This window comes from Pongo abelii, chromosome 8 (assembly GCF_028885655.2).
Source record: "Pongo abelii isolate AG06213 chromosome 8, NHGRI_mPonAbe1-v2.0_pri, whole genome shotgun sequence".
NCBI lineage: Eukaryota > Metazoa > Chordata > Mammalia > Primates > Hominidae > Pongo > Pongo abelii.
Window position 1 is genome coordinate 136,942,863 of NC_071993.2, and position 17,138 is coordinate 136,960,000.

Consider the following 17,138-nt stretch of genomic DNA (forward strand, 5'->3'; position numbering starts at 1 on the left):
TATTGAGAAATAATTCACATACCATACAGTGTACTCATTTAAAGTGTGCAATTCAATGGTTTTTCAACATATTCACTGAAATGGGCAACAACTACCCCAGTCAATTTTAGAACATTTTTATCACATCAGGAAGAAACCCATACATACTTCTTGGCTGTCAACCCTGTCAGCCCATGTCCCCCAGCCCTAAGCAACTACTCTTCTACTTTCTGTGTACATAGATTTGTCTGTTCTGGACATTACACAAATGAAAACATGTAATATGAGTTTCTTGGTTATTGACTTCCTTCATTCAACATAATGTTTTTAAGATTCATCCATGTCGTAGCATGTTTCTGCATGTCATTCCTCTTATGGTTGAATAATAATTCTGTTGTATGGATGTACAATGTTTTAAAAATCCATTCATGGCCAGGCATGGTGGCTCACACCAGTAATCCCAGCATTTCAGAAGGCTGAGGAGGGAGGATCGCTTGAGACCAGGAGTTTGAGACCAGCCTGGGAAACACAGCGAAACCCCATCTCTTTATAAAATACAAAAATCAGCCAGGCGTGGTGGTGCATGCCTGTAGTCCCAGGTACTTAAGAGGCTGAGGTGGAGGATCGTTTGAGCCTAGGAGGTCAAGGCTGCAGTGAGCCTTGATTGTGCCACTGCACTCCAGCCTGGGAAACAGAGTGAGAGACTGTCAAAAAAAAAAAAGAAAAAAAAAAGCCATAATGGACATTTGAGTGGTTTCCACCTTTTAGCTATTATGAATACTACTGCTATAAACATTCCTGTGCAAGTTTTTGTGTGAATTTATGTTTTTCATTTCTCTTATGTCTATACCTAGGATTGGAAATACTAGGTCATATGGGACCTCTGTGTTTGACCATTTGAGAAGTTGTTGGACTATTTTTGAAAGTGGCAACACCATTTCCGATTCCCATCAGCAATGTGTGAGTTTCTAATTTCTCCACATCCTCACCAGCACTGGTTATTATGACCTCCTTATTACAGCCGTCTTACTGGGTGTGAAGTGGTAGCTCATTGTAGTTTCGACTTGCATTTACCTAATGACTAATGATGTTGAGCATCTTTTCACATGGATATTAGGAATTTGTATAACTTCTTTGAGAAGATGTCTATTCAGGTCATTTTCCTATTTTTAAATTGAGTGATTTGTCTTTATATTATTGATTTGCAAGAGTTCTTCTTATATTCTGGATACAAGTCCCTTATCAGATAAGTGATTTGCAAATCATTTCTCTCATTCTTTGGGTTGTCTTTTCACTTTCTTAATAGTGTCTTTCGAAACATAGAAGTTTTTAGTTGTGGTGAAGTCCAGTGCATTTATTTTTCTTGTGCAGCTGATGCTTTTGGTATCACATCTAAGATTTGTGTCACATCCATTGTCAAACCCGAGGTCATAAAGAGCCTCCTGTTTTCTTCTAAGAGTTTTTACAGTTTTAACTCTTACAGTTAGGCCCTTGATCCGTTTTGAGTTAATTTTTTATGTGGTGTGAGGTACAAATATAATTTTGTTCTTTTGCTTGTGGCTCTCCAGTTGTCCAGCACCATCTGTTGAAGAGATTATTCTTTTCCTTGAAAGACCTTGGCAGTTTTGTCAAAACTCAGTTGACCATAGATACATAATTATACTTCTGGAGTCTCAATTTTATTTCATTGATAGGTCTATCCTATGCCAGTACCACAATGTCTCAATTGCTGTTGCTTTGTAGTAAGTTTTGAAATCAAAATGTGGGAATCCTTTAACTTTGTTCTTTTTCAAGAGTGTTTTTTGGTTATTCCATGTCTGGTGCAATATCATATGAATTTTAGGATGAGCTTATTCGTTTCTGTGAAGAAGCCAGCTGTGATTATAATAGGGATTGCACTGAATCTGTAGATCAATTTTGGTTGTTATCTTAACAATATTGTCTTTCAATCCATGAACATGGGATTTTTTAGTTGATGTAGATCGTTAATTTATTTTATTTTAACAATAAAACCATAAGACTTTTTGAAAGTGTTTCAGAACAGCTATCTTTTGAGGTTGCCTACTCTTACCAACTGCCCTGTGAGAGCTGCCACAAAGTTCTGGGTCTCCATCATGTCCAAGGCATTGATGCAGCCCTAGGTGAACAAGCCCAGGGAGTCAGCTGGAGGGGAACTGGGCTGGGTTTTGTTCTTCCCTTTAAAGGTCCTCCCTCCTGCAAACCTGCCCAGGCAACTGGGTGCTCATAGCTCCAGCTCATTGCTAGATCTTGGGTGTTCCCTTAACCTTGGTTGAAGATCAGCTGTTCGCTCTGTCTCTACGCACTATTCCTTTCCTCTTCAGAGCTGGGGAATCATCATATCTTAGGGTGCCCAACCGTCTGAGTTTGTCCTTTCACGTATGTGAGAAGGGCATAATCCAGTCTTTATCATGTGTGTTTCTACTACGCTCAGCACCACTTATTGGAAAGGCCACTCTCTGCCACTGCATTTCAGTGCCACCTTTGTCATCAATCAGGTGACCACAAATAGGAGGTCTGTTTCTGGTCTATGCCATTAGGTTAGTTGTCTGTTCTTGTTCTAATGCCAAAGTGTCTTAGTTATTACAGCCTCATAAGATGTCTTGGTTTGGGTGGTTCACTTCCTCCAGCCTCTGTCTCTGTCAGAATTGTCTTGGCTCCTCTGGATCATTTACAGTTCCAAGTAAATTTTAGGATCAGCTTATCAGTTTTAAGAAAAGCACCCAGTGGAATTTGATTGAGATTGTACTAAATCTATAGGTCAGTTTAGGGAGGAAGAGTTGACATCATCCCAACAGGTAATTTTCCAATCCATGAATATGGTATATTCCTTCATTTATTAAGATTTTACAATTTTCTCTCAGTACAGTTTTGTGGTTTCCTGTGCAGACATCTTGCATAACTTTGGTAGCTTTCTAAGTATTTGCTGTTTTTAATGCTATTGTAAATGGCATTGAAAATTTTTAAATGGCATTTTTTAAATTCCTGTTATAAAAATACTGTTATTGTCATAGAAATACAGTTGTATATTGACCTTGTATGCATTAATCTTGCTAAATGTATTTATTAAACCTCATACCTTGCAAGTTATTTTTGGTTCTCTTATAATGCTAATTTTAATGTGTTTTTTCCCCTAATTTGCCTGGTCGGTAACTGTTTGGTTGCAGGCAGCAGAAGCTTCCTCCAGGAAGTTCAGATAAAAGTGAAGATAGTATCAGGCCCCAGAGGCATGCTGGGAAAGCCAGAGCAAGGAATTCTGTGGGGCTTCATGGGAACTCCTCCCTTGGGATCTCTCCCGTTTGGACCATGCAGCCCAGATCTCCACACCTCTGTGCACCTCTCCTCTTTCCTGCCCACTTGCCAGTCTGGTGTCTGCTCTCTTAGCACTATGTAAGCCCCAGCTCAGATTCCAGGTAGCCATGCACCAACGCCCATCCCATCAGGCCTCAGTGTTCTAGGCCAATCTGATGGCTGTGAGTTAGTTGTCCTGGCTACCTTGTTCACTGTAGTAGGAGGGCAGAGTGGTGAGACAGTGATACAGTGAGCAGTGTTCTCCAATACATAACCCTGCCTGTCTATTCACAAGAAAACTTGGAAAATATTAATGTAATGTGTAAGTTTTCACCTCCCAGATATACCTACTGTTAATTTTGCTGTAACTCTGACCAGTATTTTTTCTAAATATATGTATATTTTTATATATTATTTATTTTCCCTCTACATAGAAATTTACAAATTGAAATTACATTCTATATAAACAGTATTATATGCTTGTTTTACCTAATTTTATGTCATTTGAGGTTGACCATTTTATTAGATATACTTCAAAAACATAATCTTTGTGGTTTAATAGAATATATAATACTCCATTATGATGGCTATATCATAATTTAATGACCAATTCCTATTTTGAGCCATTTGGGTTCTTTCCAATTTTTTGATAAATATTGCCATAGCTAACAATTTTGGACTTAAAAGTCTTGTCTAATATCTGATTATTTCTTTCAGATTGATTCCTTGGAGTGGAATTAGTAAAAAGGATATGAATGTTTTTAAGTCTCTTGATATGTCAGACTGATTTCCAGAAGACTTGTACCAATTTACTCTTCTACCGACAACTGTAAGAATACCCTTCCTCCATCAACAGTATTGTGTATTAGCTTTTAAGAAAAATCTTTTCTAATTTAATAAGTTAAAAAAATTCATCTCATTATTTTAATTTGATATGTATTTTTAAATGAGGTTGAATATAATTTCCCAAGCTTACTAATCACTTTTATTGTTCCCTTGTGAATGGACTGTAAATTTGCCTCTTTTTTCTTTAGGGTGTTCATTGAGTGTTATTGATTTGCAAAAGCTCATTGTATATTAGGAATATAAACCCTTCGTTGAGATTGTTACAGGCATCTTTTCTCTCTCTCCTGATGGCGCCTTCCCTGCATCAGCCCTGTGTTCTCCCAGCCCCACAATAGTAGCACAGGCAGTGAAGAATCTGGTCCCTTATAGGTGGAAAAACAAGTTCTATATTTGACTTAGCTAATGAACCCTGTGATGGCTGAGCAAGCTGTACGAACACCCTCATTGTCCATGGCCCACCATCAATGTGGAGTGCTGGGAGAGGGGGTGGTCTGATGGGGCAGCTTAGTGAGAGATACCTGTGTCCCCTTCTGACCCTTTGTGTCTTTTTCAGCCAACACTTTTTATATTGTTGTTATTCATTGCAAGTCTACCCTCCAAATCATGATCGCTCTTATTTTCCTCTTCTTCATTCCATACTTAGCCCATTATTACCTTGTTGGCAGTCACAGAAGCTAACTTTTATTGAGCCCTTGCTGGGTGCCAGCTGCAGGCCTAACCCCTTGCAGCCCAGCCCCTCTGGCTGCCTCAATCCTAGCCTGCACCTCCCTCCCACTCATGCACCATGGGATGGGCTCAGTGTACCTTTCCACACTGGCTCGCCAGCCGCATGTGTGGACCCCATGTGGACCCCAGGAAACCCACGGAAAGCACAGGGAGCCAGCGGTTCCGAGGCTTCCTGGCGGCTTCAAAGGCCCTGGGAGACATGGTCTTCTGCCTTCGGTTTTGGGAGCATGGATGTGTGACATTGGTTATGTTCTGAGGCAAGGCCTGCTGACTCCCAGCTGAGCTGCACTGAGCAAGCCAGTTTCCACTTGTGGCCTGTACAGGTGGCCTCGGCTGAGTCAGGCCCTCCAAACCCTGTGGGTGGCTTGGTTAGGATCTTCTCAAGGAAGTGTGACTTCTTTCCTTGCTTCCATTTAGATACCCCTCCCCCTCTCTCTGTCTTCCTTTTTTTTTTTTTTTTTTTTTTTTTTATTTGAGACAGAGTTTCTCTCTTGGTGCCCAGGCTGGAGTGCAATGGCACAATCTCAGCTCAGTGCAACCTCCACCTCCTGGGTTCAAGCCATTCTCCTGCCTCAACCTCCCAAGTAGCTGGGATTACAGGTGCCCACCACCACGCCTGGCTAATTTTTTTGTATTTTTAGTAGAGACTGGGTTTCACCATGTTGTCCAGGATAGTCTTGAACTCCTGACCTCAAGTGATCCACCTGTCTCAGCCTCCCAAAGTGCTGGGATTGCAGGCATGAGCCACCATGCCCGGCCAGTCTTTCTTACTGAAGATACCTGAAACCTAAATCAGTGGAGAGAGGGTAGGGTTTGAAGACTGGAGACGTCACCTGGCATCGGGCCCTGGTCCTTTCAGCCTGGTGACCCTGGCCCATCATCTAAACTTTCTGAACTGTAGTTTCGCCACCTGGAAGTGGGGAGCCAGCTCCAGCACAGAGCTTTGCGGGAGGACAAAAGAGACGATGTGGATAAAGTGCTCCGCAGATCACCAGGGGCGGCAAAGGTGAGTATTGCTGTTAGATGTGTGGAATATTCGACTCACTTTGGAGACTATATTTAAGAGATGGTCTCTGAGGAATCTTGAATCAGAAACAGTGTTCACCTCCTCCTGAAGTAGTGCCTGCCCTCACTTTGTCCCTGGCCCCAGTCTTTCCAGGAGGGACAAAATGCCCTCCTAGATTCCCACTAAGTACCGGAAACTCAGTGGGACCTCAGCTTCCCCCCTCAGCCTTGACCGGGTGCCCCCATGCAGGGGTGAAAAAGGCGCAGGTTCATCCAGGGCACTCAGGAGACCCACTGGGAGGCTGGAGGCTGGTGGCCTCAGATGCTTTCGGGTCTTCTCCAGGGGACACCACCCTGGAGTGGCCCGGGGGGCAGGGCAGGCTCTGCCGAGGAGAGCACTGGGGCTTCCACTGGGTGCTGGATGGGATTTAGCCGAGATTCTCTCTGCCCAGATCTCAAGGTCTTGGCACATGGGGACTGGGAGGCCCGCATGCTTCTGTATCCTGTGTGCAGCTGTCTGTGGGGTGGTGTAGAGCCAACTGGGATGGGGTGGCATGGGGGTGGGGACTCACCAAAACTGACGGCACTCCCCAGAGAATGTGTCTCTGTAGCCATCTGTGGATCTGTGAGTGCAGACCTAGAAGTCACTGAATTTTGCCGAGGACAACATCCCAGGTTATAAAGCTGCCACTGGATTCACCATGATTGGCACCTGTTATTGTCACAGGTTCAGTTGGCTGCACTCAGTGGGGCAGGCGGAGTCACCAGGGCTGCCTCTGCTTTCCAAGGAGGCTGGCCACGGGTTGTCCCTAGGCCAGGGATGGGAGCGGGAGCTGTGTCCACGCTCACTCCCAGCCCCACCACGACAGCAACTCGCTCCCTGTGAAACCTGCGACTCTACACTGGGACATGACACATGACCAAAAAATCAATTTGTAATCTGATTGGAGGTTTTTGATTTCCTCTGATGAGTTTAAATTTCATTAAAAGCAACCTTATTCCAACATAAAAGGAATCCTTGAAGGGTAAAATGGGGGATTGTCTCACCGAGTATAAAGCATCCCAACTCTTTTGTGTGATTTATTCACGGCATTAATTGTGAGGGCCAACCTGTGGTGTCCGTTGGCAGCTGCGCCGTTATCAGGGCCTGGGATCGGCCCAGCGAGCTCAAAGCACAAGGACTCACATTCAAAAATCACTCTTCGGCATATTGACACTTCAGTTATCAACAACCCTTTTTATCTGCTGGGAGGGAGATCGCAGCTCGTGGGGTGGGAGTAAGCCACAAATCACTGCCACCGCCGCCTCTGCCTCTCTGCATTCTCTTAATTGTATGTATTCTCTGGAAAAAATGATCATCGTGGCCTCTTGTCTTGATGAGAAATTGACATTTCTGAGGACTTCTTTGGGCGCTCCAAGCAAACGAGATAAGGCGTGAGTTGTTTTAGAGGAGAGCAGCCTTTCTTCCCTTTCAGGAGCCTCTATACCGCTCGCGTTGACCCACTTGATGAGTATGGATTTCATGAGGTCTTTTTCAGCATTTGAACTATAAAAGGTTCAGAATGACACCACCCCTTATAGACAAAAGATAACCTTGCCCTTTGAATATATTGATTCTTTATTAACTAGGCTGTTTAATGCAATGAAATGAGGCATTAGATTGAAGCCCATTTCAAGTGCTTTGAATAATCTTTAAAAGCTTGAAAGACCTTAAAAGGCAGCCTGACAATAATTGGCATGCATTTTGAAAGAAGGCAGTTCTTGCTTCTGATTTGAAACACAAACATAAAATAATTTCTCCATCCCCGGGTTACAGGGCGTTGGGTACTCGCGGCACCAGAGTGGGAAGGTGATGACTTGCCCAGCAACTGCTTGTCCCAGCCCCAGCCCCAGCCCCAGCCCCAGCCTCCAGCCACTTGGAAGGGAGCCTGCCGGGGAGGGGAGTGGGCAGGCTTCAGGCTTTTACCTTGTAAGCCTCTCTCTTTGCTGTCTCTTTAAGGCTGAAATGAGAACCTGATTGTCAATGACAGGAGAAAAAGGTATTCACAAGTTTCTTTATGTTTTGAATAATTGTTTCCTGTTTTGCTCAGCAGAACAAGTAATTAAGATGACATTTGTGAGTACTAATTTGGATCACACTTATGTGTATGTGTTATAAAGCTGCAAGCCAAAACATGCAAACCCAGCCTTTCATGGAGGAGAAAATGAAAAAATACTGAGTGAAATGGGAGCATGGGAAACTCAGAGGAACTGAACATCGGTGTGTAAATTAGAACCTCAGTGTTGACGGCAGATCTCATTATAGTTGGTGCATTTGGCTACTGACGTGCAGTCAGCAGTGCCCGGGGCTAGTGCATGGGGTCTGCTGTGCCTCTGTGGTGGCAGTGGAATCAGTGATGCCCCTCTTGCAGACTGTGGGCAGCACAGGCATCTGGGTGCCCTGGTATCTGCACACCCATCCAGAGCCTTTGCTGCTGCGCTCACTCTCCTAAGCCTGGTTCTTGCCCAGTGGAACCCAGCCATGGAGCCAAAAGAAGCATGTGTCTGGGGTCACCGGAGCCGTTGTTCTCTACCTGCCCAGTGCACTATTCAGAAGCAGAGGGGCTGGGGCAGAAGGTCTGGAGGGAGTGGGTTATGAAGCCCCCTCAGTGAGCCTTGGGATTGTTTGAGTTCTCAAAGACAAGTGCTGGAACAGTGATTGTGTCACCCCAGTGCTGCTGTGGCCCACAGAACATCTGTGACACAGAAACATCAGCCAGAGTGCAGCATGAATACAGATGGCACCTCTGGGGGTCAGGACCACGTAAGTGACAATTTGCTGAACCTCTCACTCTACGCAGGTTAGAGGACGGAGGCTGGATAACTTTGTGGAAAGTTCTTCTGTGGATCATTTTTATCTTGGCCAAGTTGCAGCTTCGGAACCCAGTATGTGCAAATGAAACCCCTGATGTCACTTTTATGTTATTGTTTAGTCATTTTAATAATCAAAACAGAGAAAATTACCAAAAGTGAAATTCACAGACAAGAAATACTTTAATTAAATATTGTGTAAAATGAACATTTTTATACAGTTAAATATCTGAAAAAATGTACAGATAAAACAATCTTATTGTAGGGTCTTTAACAGTAAAATCTACCATTTAGTGAAGTGCTCAGTCTTGAGACAGTGAAGTGATGTGGGTATTGACTACTTAACCTAAAACACAAACCAAGTGAGGGCATGGGGAAGCTGGCAGGCGTTCTCAGTGCGTCCATGTGAGCTCTTTTGTAGATCAAACCCTTACTCGTACAAAATAAAACGGAGGCAATTTAGTTCCAAAGTGACTTCTCAGGCTTTCCCATGTAGCTAGACCTTGTCAACCATCACAAAGCCAGACTGTGACCTGCTGACTCCTGGGGACATTCTGTTTATTTAATTTTGTCCTTAGAATGAACACTTTCTAAGTTGTGCATTGTTGATTTTTGTCAAGAAGGTATTTTAAAGTCCCTCCTTTTTGTTTTAAATTCGATTTCTGCTGCAGTTTGCAAAATGTTTGCTGTGCTGTGTCTGCAAAGCATTTAGTGCAAAGGAGAAAGGAAAAAAAAAACACCTGACACTTTTGGTCTCACTGTGGGTTTGGCACTAAGAGGCACGATAGCTGAAGGAGGTCATTCCAGTTTTAAAAGTACGGACAGTGCTGTTGGAAATGACCACAAAAATGTATTATTAAAAAAAAAAAATTGAAAACCAGCAGTGATTTGGGTCCCCCTGAAACCTCTGTGAATCAGAGGTGGGCCCAGGAGGGTGCTGGACGCAGCAAAAATAGTCCCAGAAAGGAGAGACGGGTCATGCAGCAGGCTTGTGCTTTTTCGTGTGTGTTTGTTTGTGTGTTTTACACCATACATCTCCAAATGAAGTATTTATTAACAATTGTAGTGTAAGCCTGTGATAAAATAGCACAAAGGTTCTTTAAAGAAGTCCACTTTTAAGGCATCAGAGAAGTTAATGTGGCAAACATTTTAATTAAAACATCAGAAGTAAATTTTATTTTAAACTTTAGGCCTCTGAATTTTTCCAGTAAACACAGTTCAGCTATGTGGCAAAGTCATGGGTGGCATCTAAAATGACTTTTTACATTCTACAAAAAAAATAAAATAAAATAAGGACACAGCCCCAAATGGTGTCGCCTCTTCGCGGCCGCTCCACATGCACAGAATCTACTAGGATTTGTCACGGCCGGGTGGCACCGATTTGTTTTGACTATACAACAAACTTTTTTTTCAAAAGTATTTGTTCAGATAACTTAAAAATAATATAAAAATAAACAATGAATTTGACTTTTCCTCAAAATAAAAAAAAAGGATGGAAAGTCTAAACAATAGCATATTTTTGAAGTACAAATGAAATGTAAAGACACTGGTTCAGCTTAACGAAACAGATCAAAGAGACAAGTTCTTGGCTAATGCTCTTCCCAGTATCACAACACCAGGCCATGATCAAAAACCAATACAGACAAGAAAGAAGAAAACGGAAAAGGCGAGAAAAAGCAATGTACAAAATTTCAAAGATAAATACAATATTTATAATTGATATGTTACAAAATAAAGTCCCTTAGCAACTGCAAGTGTTCATGGGAAAGTAAGTAAGTAAGTGTCAAATGAAGACCATTTTATTCCTTATAAGACACATAAGGAATAAAACGTTTTTCTAAATATTTTAAGTGGATCTGAAAAAAATTCAAGACAAGTGTATAAATATTTAGCTACAACTTTGGCAAAATCACAAAAGTCTACAATTTTATAACCACATACAAAACACATTAGGGAAGAAGGATCTAGAAGTCAAAAGGACAATTTCTGGTACAAGAAACATAGACCTCACAGTAGCCTAAGAATGCAATAGTATACAGTGCTAGCAAAAGTTGAAAAAATGTTGCAGATCACACTTGCTTAACAGGAAGCTCTAGCAGTGGGAGAATATTGGAACCAACAGACAGTAGCATTTTTTCTCTGTCAGTGTGCTTGTTGAAGGCAAGAGAATTCAATATCAAAGTTACAATTTCTAACTACAATAAGTTACAAAGTTTCATTTCATTAAGATGAAGTTAAGCAATGATAAACCCTCCCTCCCTCCCTGCCACCCCAGTTTCTCCTCATCATATAGTCATCCTTTTTTCCAGTCTGATGGCTCATACCTCCTTGGCCCCCTTTTAATCACCACAAAAAAATATTTCACATTATAGAGATACACAACCATTGTGAATCTAAGTATGAGTACAGAAAAATGTTTGGAGGCATTTTTCATCAGCGTTTCATGATCATCAAAATGGTGCATTCACAAAGTTTCTCCCAACACATAGCAATTACTAGACATGGCCAAGACGGAGTCAGAAACTTTATACAAAATAGGCGTCGCTTTGTTTTCCTTATTCTTCAGGACTGAGAAATGTGAAAATATGAGAAAAGTTCAGTCAATAAAATGGAATTGTTCATGAAGAAGTAGGCTGTTTGCATGTTGATTCTTAATAGTTTAAATAAAATCTTTAAACAAAGTCTTTTGTAGCATTTCAATTGCTGCTGATTTTTTTGAAGATACTGTTTCCATCAGCATGTCTTAATATACTAAACGTGTCCCCTGAAGTCCGTCCTTTGATGCTGGGTGCTGCGGAAGGTAAACAGAAGTCCCTCACATTGGCGGGACTACCAGCCCAGACATAGCTGAAAGAAAGAAGGACAGAGCAGTTACTGCAGGCTCCCCCACGCGCCCTCCCGCCAACGCCGACGCAGGCGGGGCTGCCCTTCCTTCCCCCCTATTCAACTGGGAGGCTGGTCTTGCACAGTTCCGTCCACCAGCCTTGGGCGTGGTTAGGGCGTGCTGGGGAATCTGCTTCCTGAGGTGGGGGCGCACGTGGGGACAAAAACCCCCGGTCCTGCCCCTCCTGCAGCCCTCCTCAAAGGTTTCTTTTGGAAAAGGGAAGGGCTCCTGGCACTGCTGTGTGCAGAGGCTGCAGCTTCCCCACACTGACCGGTGCACTGCCAACAGGTGCAAAGCCAACGGAGGCCCGGAGCCCCCTCTGTCGAGAGAGGTGACCCAGCCTGGTCACTCCCGCGACGCCAGCCAAGGCCGGCTCACAGGCCCTGCTCTCGCTCCCTATGTGAGAACCAGACTGGCCTCAGTTTCCCCCTCTGCTTCCAGGTCTGGGCTCTGACCGTGCGGTCATCTCTCTGTATCGTAATGGTGAGTCAGGGGCTCTCCAGAATCAAAGCCACTCACAGCCCACCTGCCCTGGAACCTCCAGGCAAGGGCCACGGAGAGACGTGAGTCACGGCACCGCCTCGGGACCTTTTTTCTCTTCTCAGGAAAGAAGAGAAAACTGCACGAAAACGCCAAGTGGGGCTGACGCTTTCAGGTGAACTCCTGGTACGAATGTAATTTAAAATCTTTTACCGCTAGTGTTGTTTAATTTTTGTCAGAATGATCATTCTCATTAATTTATATATAACATATTAATACATTTGTTCATGTAGTGACGTGAGCTTCAATTTCTCAGTTCATTAATTTCAACAATATTAATTTATCTCCGACTCACCGTTACAACTTTATGGTTTGGAAGCCCTGTGCGTACACACCGCGTAGGAGGTGCCGTCTTTCAGCCAGCCCGACCCCGTGTCACGGGCAGGGCCGCGGCACCTCACCACCTGCCTCTGCAGCGACCCTGGTGTGGTGCCCGCTGATGGCACGCAGGCCAGTCGGCGGCACTTCGGGGGCCTGGGCGTCCCTTCATACGCTAACGGATGTTGTGAAGACAATGATTTCAAATCACTGATACCTTTCCAGTTCCTTTTTTGAGCATTAGTTCATCAAAGTGAAATATGCCACCGACTTCACAAAAGGGCCAGTTTGTCTTCTCCGCGGCTACGTCCTCAGCACCCAGCAGAGAGCCTGGTACATAGTAGGTGCTCAGTAAATACTGGTTGAATGGGTTCATGTTTCTAAAGGAGTTACTGGATTTGAGTCACTGGGAGGAGCATATACCAAAGGTGGTGTCTGAAAGAGGCCAGATGACGGCCACTTAATTTAAGTGCCTGCGGGCCTCAGCACCTCACAAAGGGCCACTCACAAGTTCATGAGGCCTGGGGGCACCCATGTGGCTCTGCCCGTCACACACATCACAGGCCACGTGCAGCCTGCACAGCCCAGATGGGCCAGGCGCTGGGCAGGCACAGGGTGCCCACTCCGTGTGGCCTCATCTGTGGACAGCTGTGCCCTCGGGGCCGGCCCTTCTCCCTCCTGATTCTTTGAAAGAGATCACGTAGGAAAATCAGCTCCTGTCCACAGACAGGACTGCAACCTGGTGTTGGTACACACCTGGCCCTGGGTCTAGACACACACCCCTTTCCAAAAGACAGTGCAGCCCTGCTGGACGTGTGGTCCAGCAGATAAGGTGGAGAACCAAGGCCCAGCCTCGGGACGACGAGGGCAGGCAGATTTTGAGATGGGCTCCACAGGTAGTATGGTGCCCCGCCATCCCCATGCCAGGGCTGTTTTCGCTGCTTTGTGCGTAGGAGGCTGCAAGCCCAGGAGCTATGGGCAGGGCTGCATCCTGCGCTGAGAAGTGCCAGGCCCCGGGCAAAGGCCCATTGGCTGAATCAGACTGACAATGACCACAGCTACCTTCACCGCACTCCCGCCTTCTCTCACGTGGTCCCACCCCCTTAGGGGCACAGGGTGCTCCACCGTGAGTACACTAGGTGCCGTTGGAAGGGTGAGCCGGACAAAAACCTAGAGGAGGAATCTGGTCCTTTCTGGGGCTCAGTGCACAGGGGTCCTCGCTCTGAACACCAGGCAGAGGTGGCGCGCATCAAGGTGGGCCACGGGAGAACATGCAGCAGTCACAGAGGTGCCAGGAGAAAGGCCGAGCCACCACCCCCACCCCCACTCCCATCCCCACCCCTGGAGAGGACCCGGCACTGGCCCCCGGCCCCGCGCCACCCTCACCTTGCAGTCCGTTCCCGTTGGCGCTGGTGCACGAAGGAGGAGGAGAGGCTTGGGGCCGGACCACGGGCGCGAAGGCGCTCTTCTGTTTCACTGCGGAGATGACATTGGCAGGTGAGAATGAGAAAATGCCGTGTGTGCTGCTACAGTTTGAAGGGAGGGTGACCGAAGAGGCTGCCATGGTGGGGCTGGACGGCACTACTGCAACAAAGCAAACACGGTCAGCACGCGCGGCCGCGGCACAGCGCCACGGCGAGAGGGCACCAAAGGCCTCGCCTCAGACGGGGGGGCAGGGGCACGAAAACAAAACATGACATGCGTCTGGCTCGGCCACGCTCTGGATAACAGGCAAGCTCTTTTGCACTGGACTTTCCCTTCCAATTGAGCAGCCCATTTTGTTGTGATTTTGTTTTGGTTTCCAATGAGATCACATCGGGCCCGTTTTGGGTCAATTTACGGTCGCCATTTGGACGCCCAGCCTCCAGGGCCACCCTTCCTTTTATCCAGTAGCTCACATCACAGAACATCCAAGCAATGCACACACTCGACTCGGTAGTGAATATGAATCTGCGTGATGACGTGTGACAAAAACAGACACTTACTGCCGTAGGGAGAGTTAGCGGAGGAGCCATTAAGAAATCCAGGCGAGCCAGGGACCCCTAGATTGGCCATGGCGCCACTTCCATATCCATTCATGCTAGTGCTGACTGTGTTGTAATTGGACTGCTGGGGAGTACTGCTGGGGACGTAGCCTCGCGGGGACACGCTGCTTGTATTGCGACTGTAGCCGACTGTTGAAATCCCCCCCCGGCCAAAAATAACATTATTATCAGTGACAGACACTTGGGGGGGGTTCCCCGAGAATCTATATCATATATTAACATTGCTAATTGACCCTGTGCTTTCCACCTGCTCTAGCGCCTGCTGCCAGCTCAGATGACCTTATCACGCCAACCCTGCTGCCACTGTCTCACCGTGAGCCCCATCCTGTCTCTGCTGGCTTCGACAGCCAGCCGGGGCGCGCTTCGATCTCACCGTCAGTGGCTTTCACGTTTCTCTTTAGAGGCAATTATCAACAGCTTGGATTCCTGGTCTGTCCCCCCACGCTCTGTGAACTTTCGGCCTCTGTAGACCTTCAAATGCCATGACTGACAAGGAGAGCTTGTTTGTGGCCGTAACTTCCCCTGAAAGGCTGTTTGGGGGTCTTCATTTGTGTGGTTGCTGTTTCTATACATGCCAGGGGACATGGCAGCTTCATTCCTGCCATGGGGGCGTGGATGGATGGGAACAAAATCAGCAGCACAGGTGAGGTGTTTTCTAAGATCACTGCCTGCGCGCTTTTCAATGAGGAAAACTAAAATGGACCCAAACGGTAAGATGCAGTGGCCTTGGCTAGCCCAGGTCACTGCCCTGTGGGATGGGGTGCGGGGTGGGGAAATGGGGGTCTCTCTCCATGGATTCGTTCCAAACTTAGACCCAAATCCCGCCGTGCAGTGCGTCCAAGCAGGCTCCCCTCGGCTCCCTAGGCCATGGCTATCCTATGGCTTAGCCCAGTCTTCCAAGGAAAGCAAAGTCACTTATGAACACATTGAGAGAAACTTCTAGCAAATACCAGTGACCCACATGGCATCCAGTGGAGCTGCCGTTTTTAGTAACTGGGCTCTCTTGAGTGTTCTTAGCCCAGCACTGGCTGGGAGGACCTGCAGCAAGGTCTTCCTGAGCAAAGGAACCAGCAGAGCCAGAGAAAACAGAACGCTACCGACATTCCCCAGCCGGCCCTGGACATGTGCCTCTTCAGCTAAGGCCTCAACCAACCCACGGAGGGCGTTCAGGGCAGGGGTCCTCCCAGCACGCCGGCCTACCTTGGTCGTTGGCTTGTGACGTCTCCGACACGTTGACGGCTAGCTGGCTGCTGAAGGAGTTGACGCCCATCATGCCCGTGTGTGCAGGGGTGTTGCCCAGGGTGGGGATCTGGTTGTGATTGCGGGGAACGCTGTACAGCGCCTCGGCGATGTCCGCCGCTCGCTTCAAGATGATCTCCTGCAGCAGGAGCAAGTGGGAGCCGGCCTGTCAGCCCAGGCCCGGCCCAGCTGGCCGCACTCTCGGGGGCCCACCATGGTGGCATCCCACTGTCCCTTGCCCAGACCATGACCAAATCTATTTCTTAATGGGCAAAGAGCTTCCCCTAGGAAAATCATTTACTGACGCTTTTGAAAGGGTGCAATATCTGGCTGGGCATAGTGGCTCACGCCTGTAATCCCAGCATTTTGAGAGGTCAAGGCAGGCGGATCATCTGAGGTCAGGAGTTCAAGACCAGCCTGGCCAACATGGCGAAATCCCATCTCTAATGAAAATACGAAAATTAGCCAGGTGTGTTAGCAAACGCCTGTAATCCCAGCTACTCGGGAGGCTGAGGCAGGAGAATCGCTTGAACCTGGGAGGCGGAGGTTACAGTGAACCGAGACTGCCCTACTGCATTCCAGCCTGGGTGACAGAGCAAGACCCTGTCTCAAAAAAAGAAGAAGAAAGGGAACATTTGCTCTGTTCTGTCCTGCATGCTGTGGGGCGCCCATCCAACCCTCCCTGGTTCCCAGCAGCACCAACACCGTCCACCTGCCACTACACACTGCAGATGGGTTTCAAGGCTGTGCTCTCCCCCGTGACAAGTTTTTCTGCTTTTGGGTCCTGACACCAACTCATCATTTCTACTTGAACCCAGTGTGAGGGCAAGGATGGGAAGCCGTTCTCACATCAGACTCATGTGGAGTCGCTGGAAAAGCATGCTTGTGTCCAGAAAGCCCATGCTGGAGCCACATCGGCTGCCCATGGGTTCTGGCACGGGGGAAGGATGAGCGAGGGGAGCCGCCCTCCACCTACCTGGTTGTTGTGAGGCATTCCGTATAAGGCTTCCACCAGGTCCGCCGCCCGCTTCAGTAATACCTCCTAAAGGAAGAGCAGACAGGAGGTGATTCATGGGAGGAACCGGCCAGTTATCACTGCCCTTCAGTACCAGTTCCATCTGCGGGTGTGGAGACCAGTCCCCACCCACAGCGACCCGTCCTGGCCCTGCCGTGCACTTCGAAGGCAGGCACAGACAGGAAGGCACGTGCGTGCTGACAACACTCTTTGTGGCCTTTACAAGGAGCCTGAATAAAAGCGTTTTCTGTGTCTCCTCCGTCCGGTTGAGCTCACAGAGGTGCACAGACAAGCGGGAGGGCCAGCGGAGAACGAGCCCAATCCGTGCCTGAGGTTTAATGACGGAGTCTTATGGGTATTAAACAAACACACACACGGCGGA

General features: G+C 46.9%; 1 protein-coding gene and 1 long non-coding RNA gene across 12 annotated transcripts in view; one reads left to right on the forward strand and one right to left on the reverse strand.

Moving 5' to 3' along the window:
- The first annotated feature begins 765 nt into the window (after positions 1–765).
- Positions 766–6,399, forward strand: LOC129048395 (uncharacterized). Its single transcript, XR_008510715.2, has 3 exons — positions 766–939; positions 4,006–4,117; positions 5,762–6,399. It is a non-coding gene; the product is annotated as an uncharacterized LOC129048395 (long non-coding RNA).
- A 2,416-nt stretch (positions 6,400–8,815) lies between these two features.
- Positions 8,816–17,138, reverse strand: part of EBF3 (EBF transcription factor 3) — a 129,783-nt gene continuing 121,460 nt past the window's right edge. For 2 of the 11 annotated variants that reach the window (XM_054523066.2, XM_024254154.3), the window contains exons 12-17: positions 16,718–16,783; positions 15,703–15,880; positions 14,443–14,631; positions 13,844–13,933; positions 12,675–12,787; positions 8,819–11,562 (exon numbers count right to left, since the gene is read on the reverse strand). In XM_054523066.2, coding sequence (XP_054379041.1) covers positions 11,545–11,562; positions 12,675–12,787; positions 13,844–13,933; positions 14,443–14,631; positions 15,703–15,880; positions 16,718–16,783 — 654 coding nt within the window. In that variant the 3' untranslated portion in view covers positions 8,819–11,544. Of the gene's footprint in view, positions 11,563–12,674; positions 12,788–13,843; positions 14,042–14,442; positions 14,632–15,702; positions 15,881–16,717; positions 16,784–17,138 lie in introns of all 11 variants that reach the window. The other 9 variants (XM_024254153.3, XM_024254155.3, XM_054523065.2 and 6 more) reach the window with 8 other exon arrangements.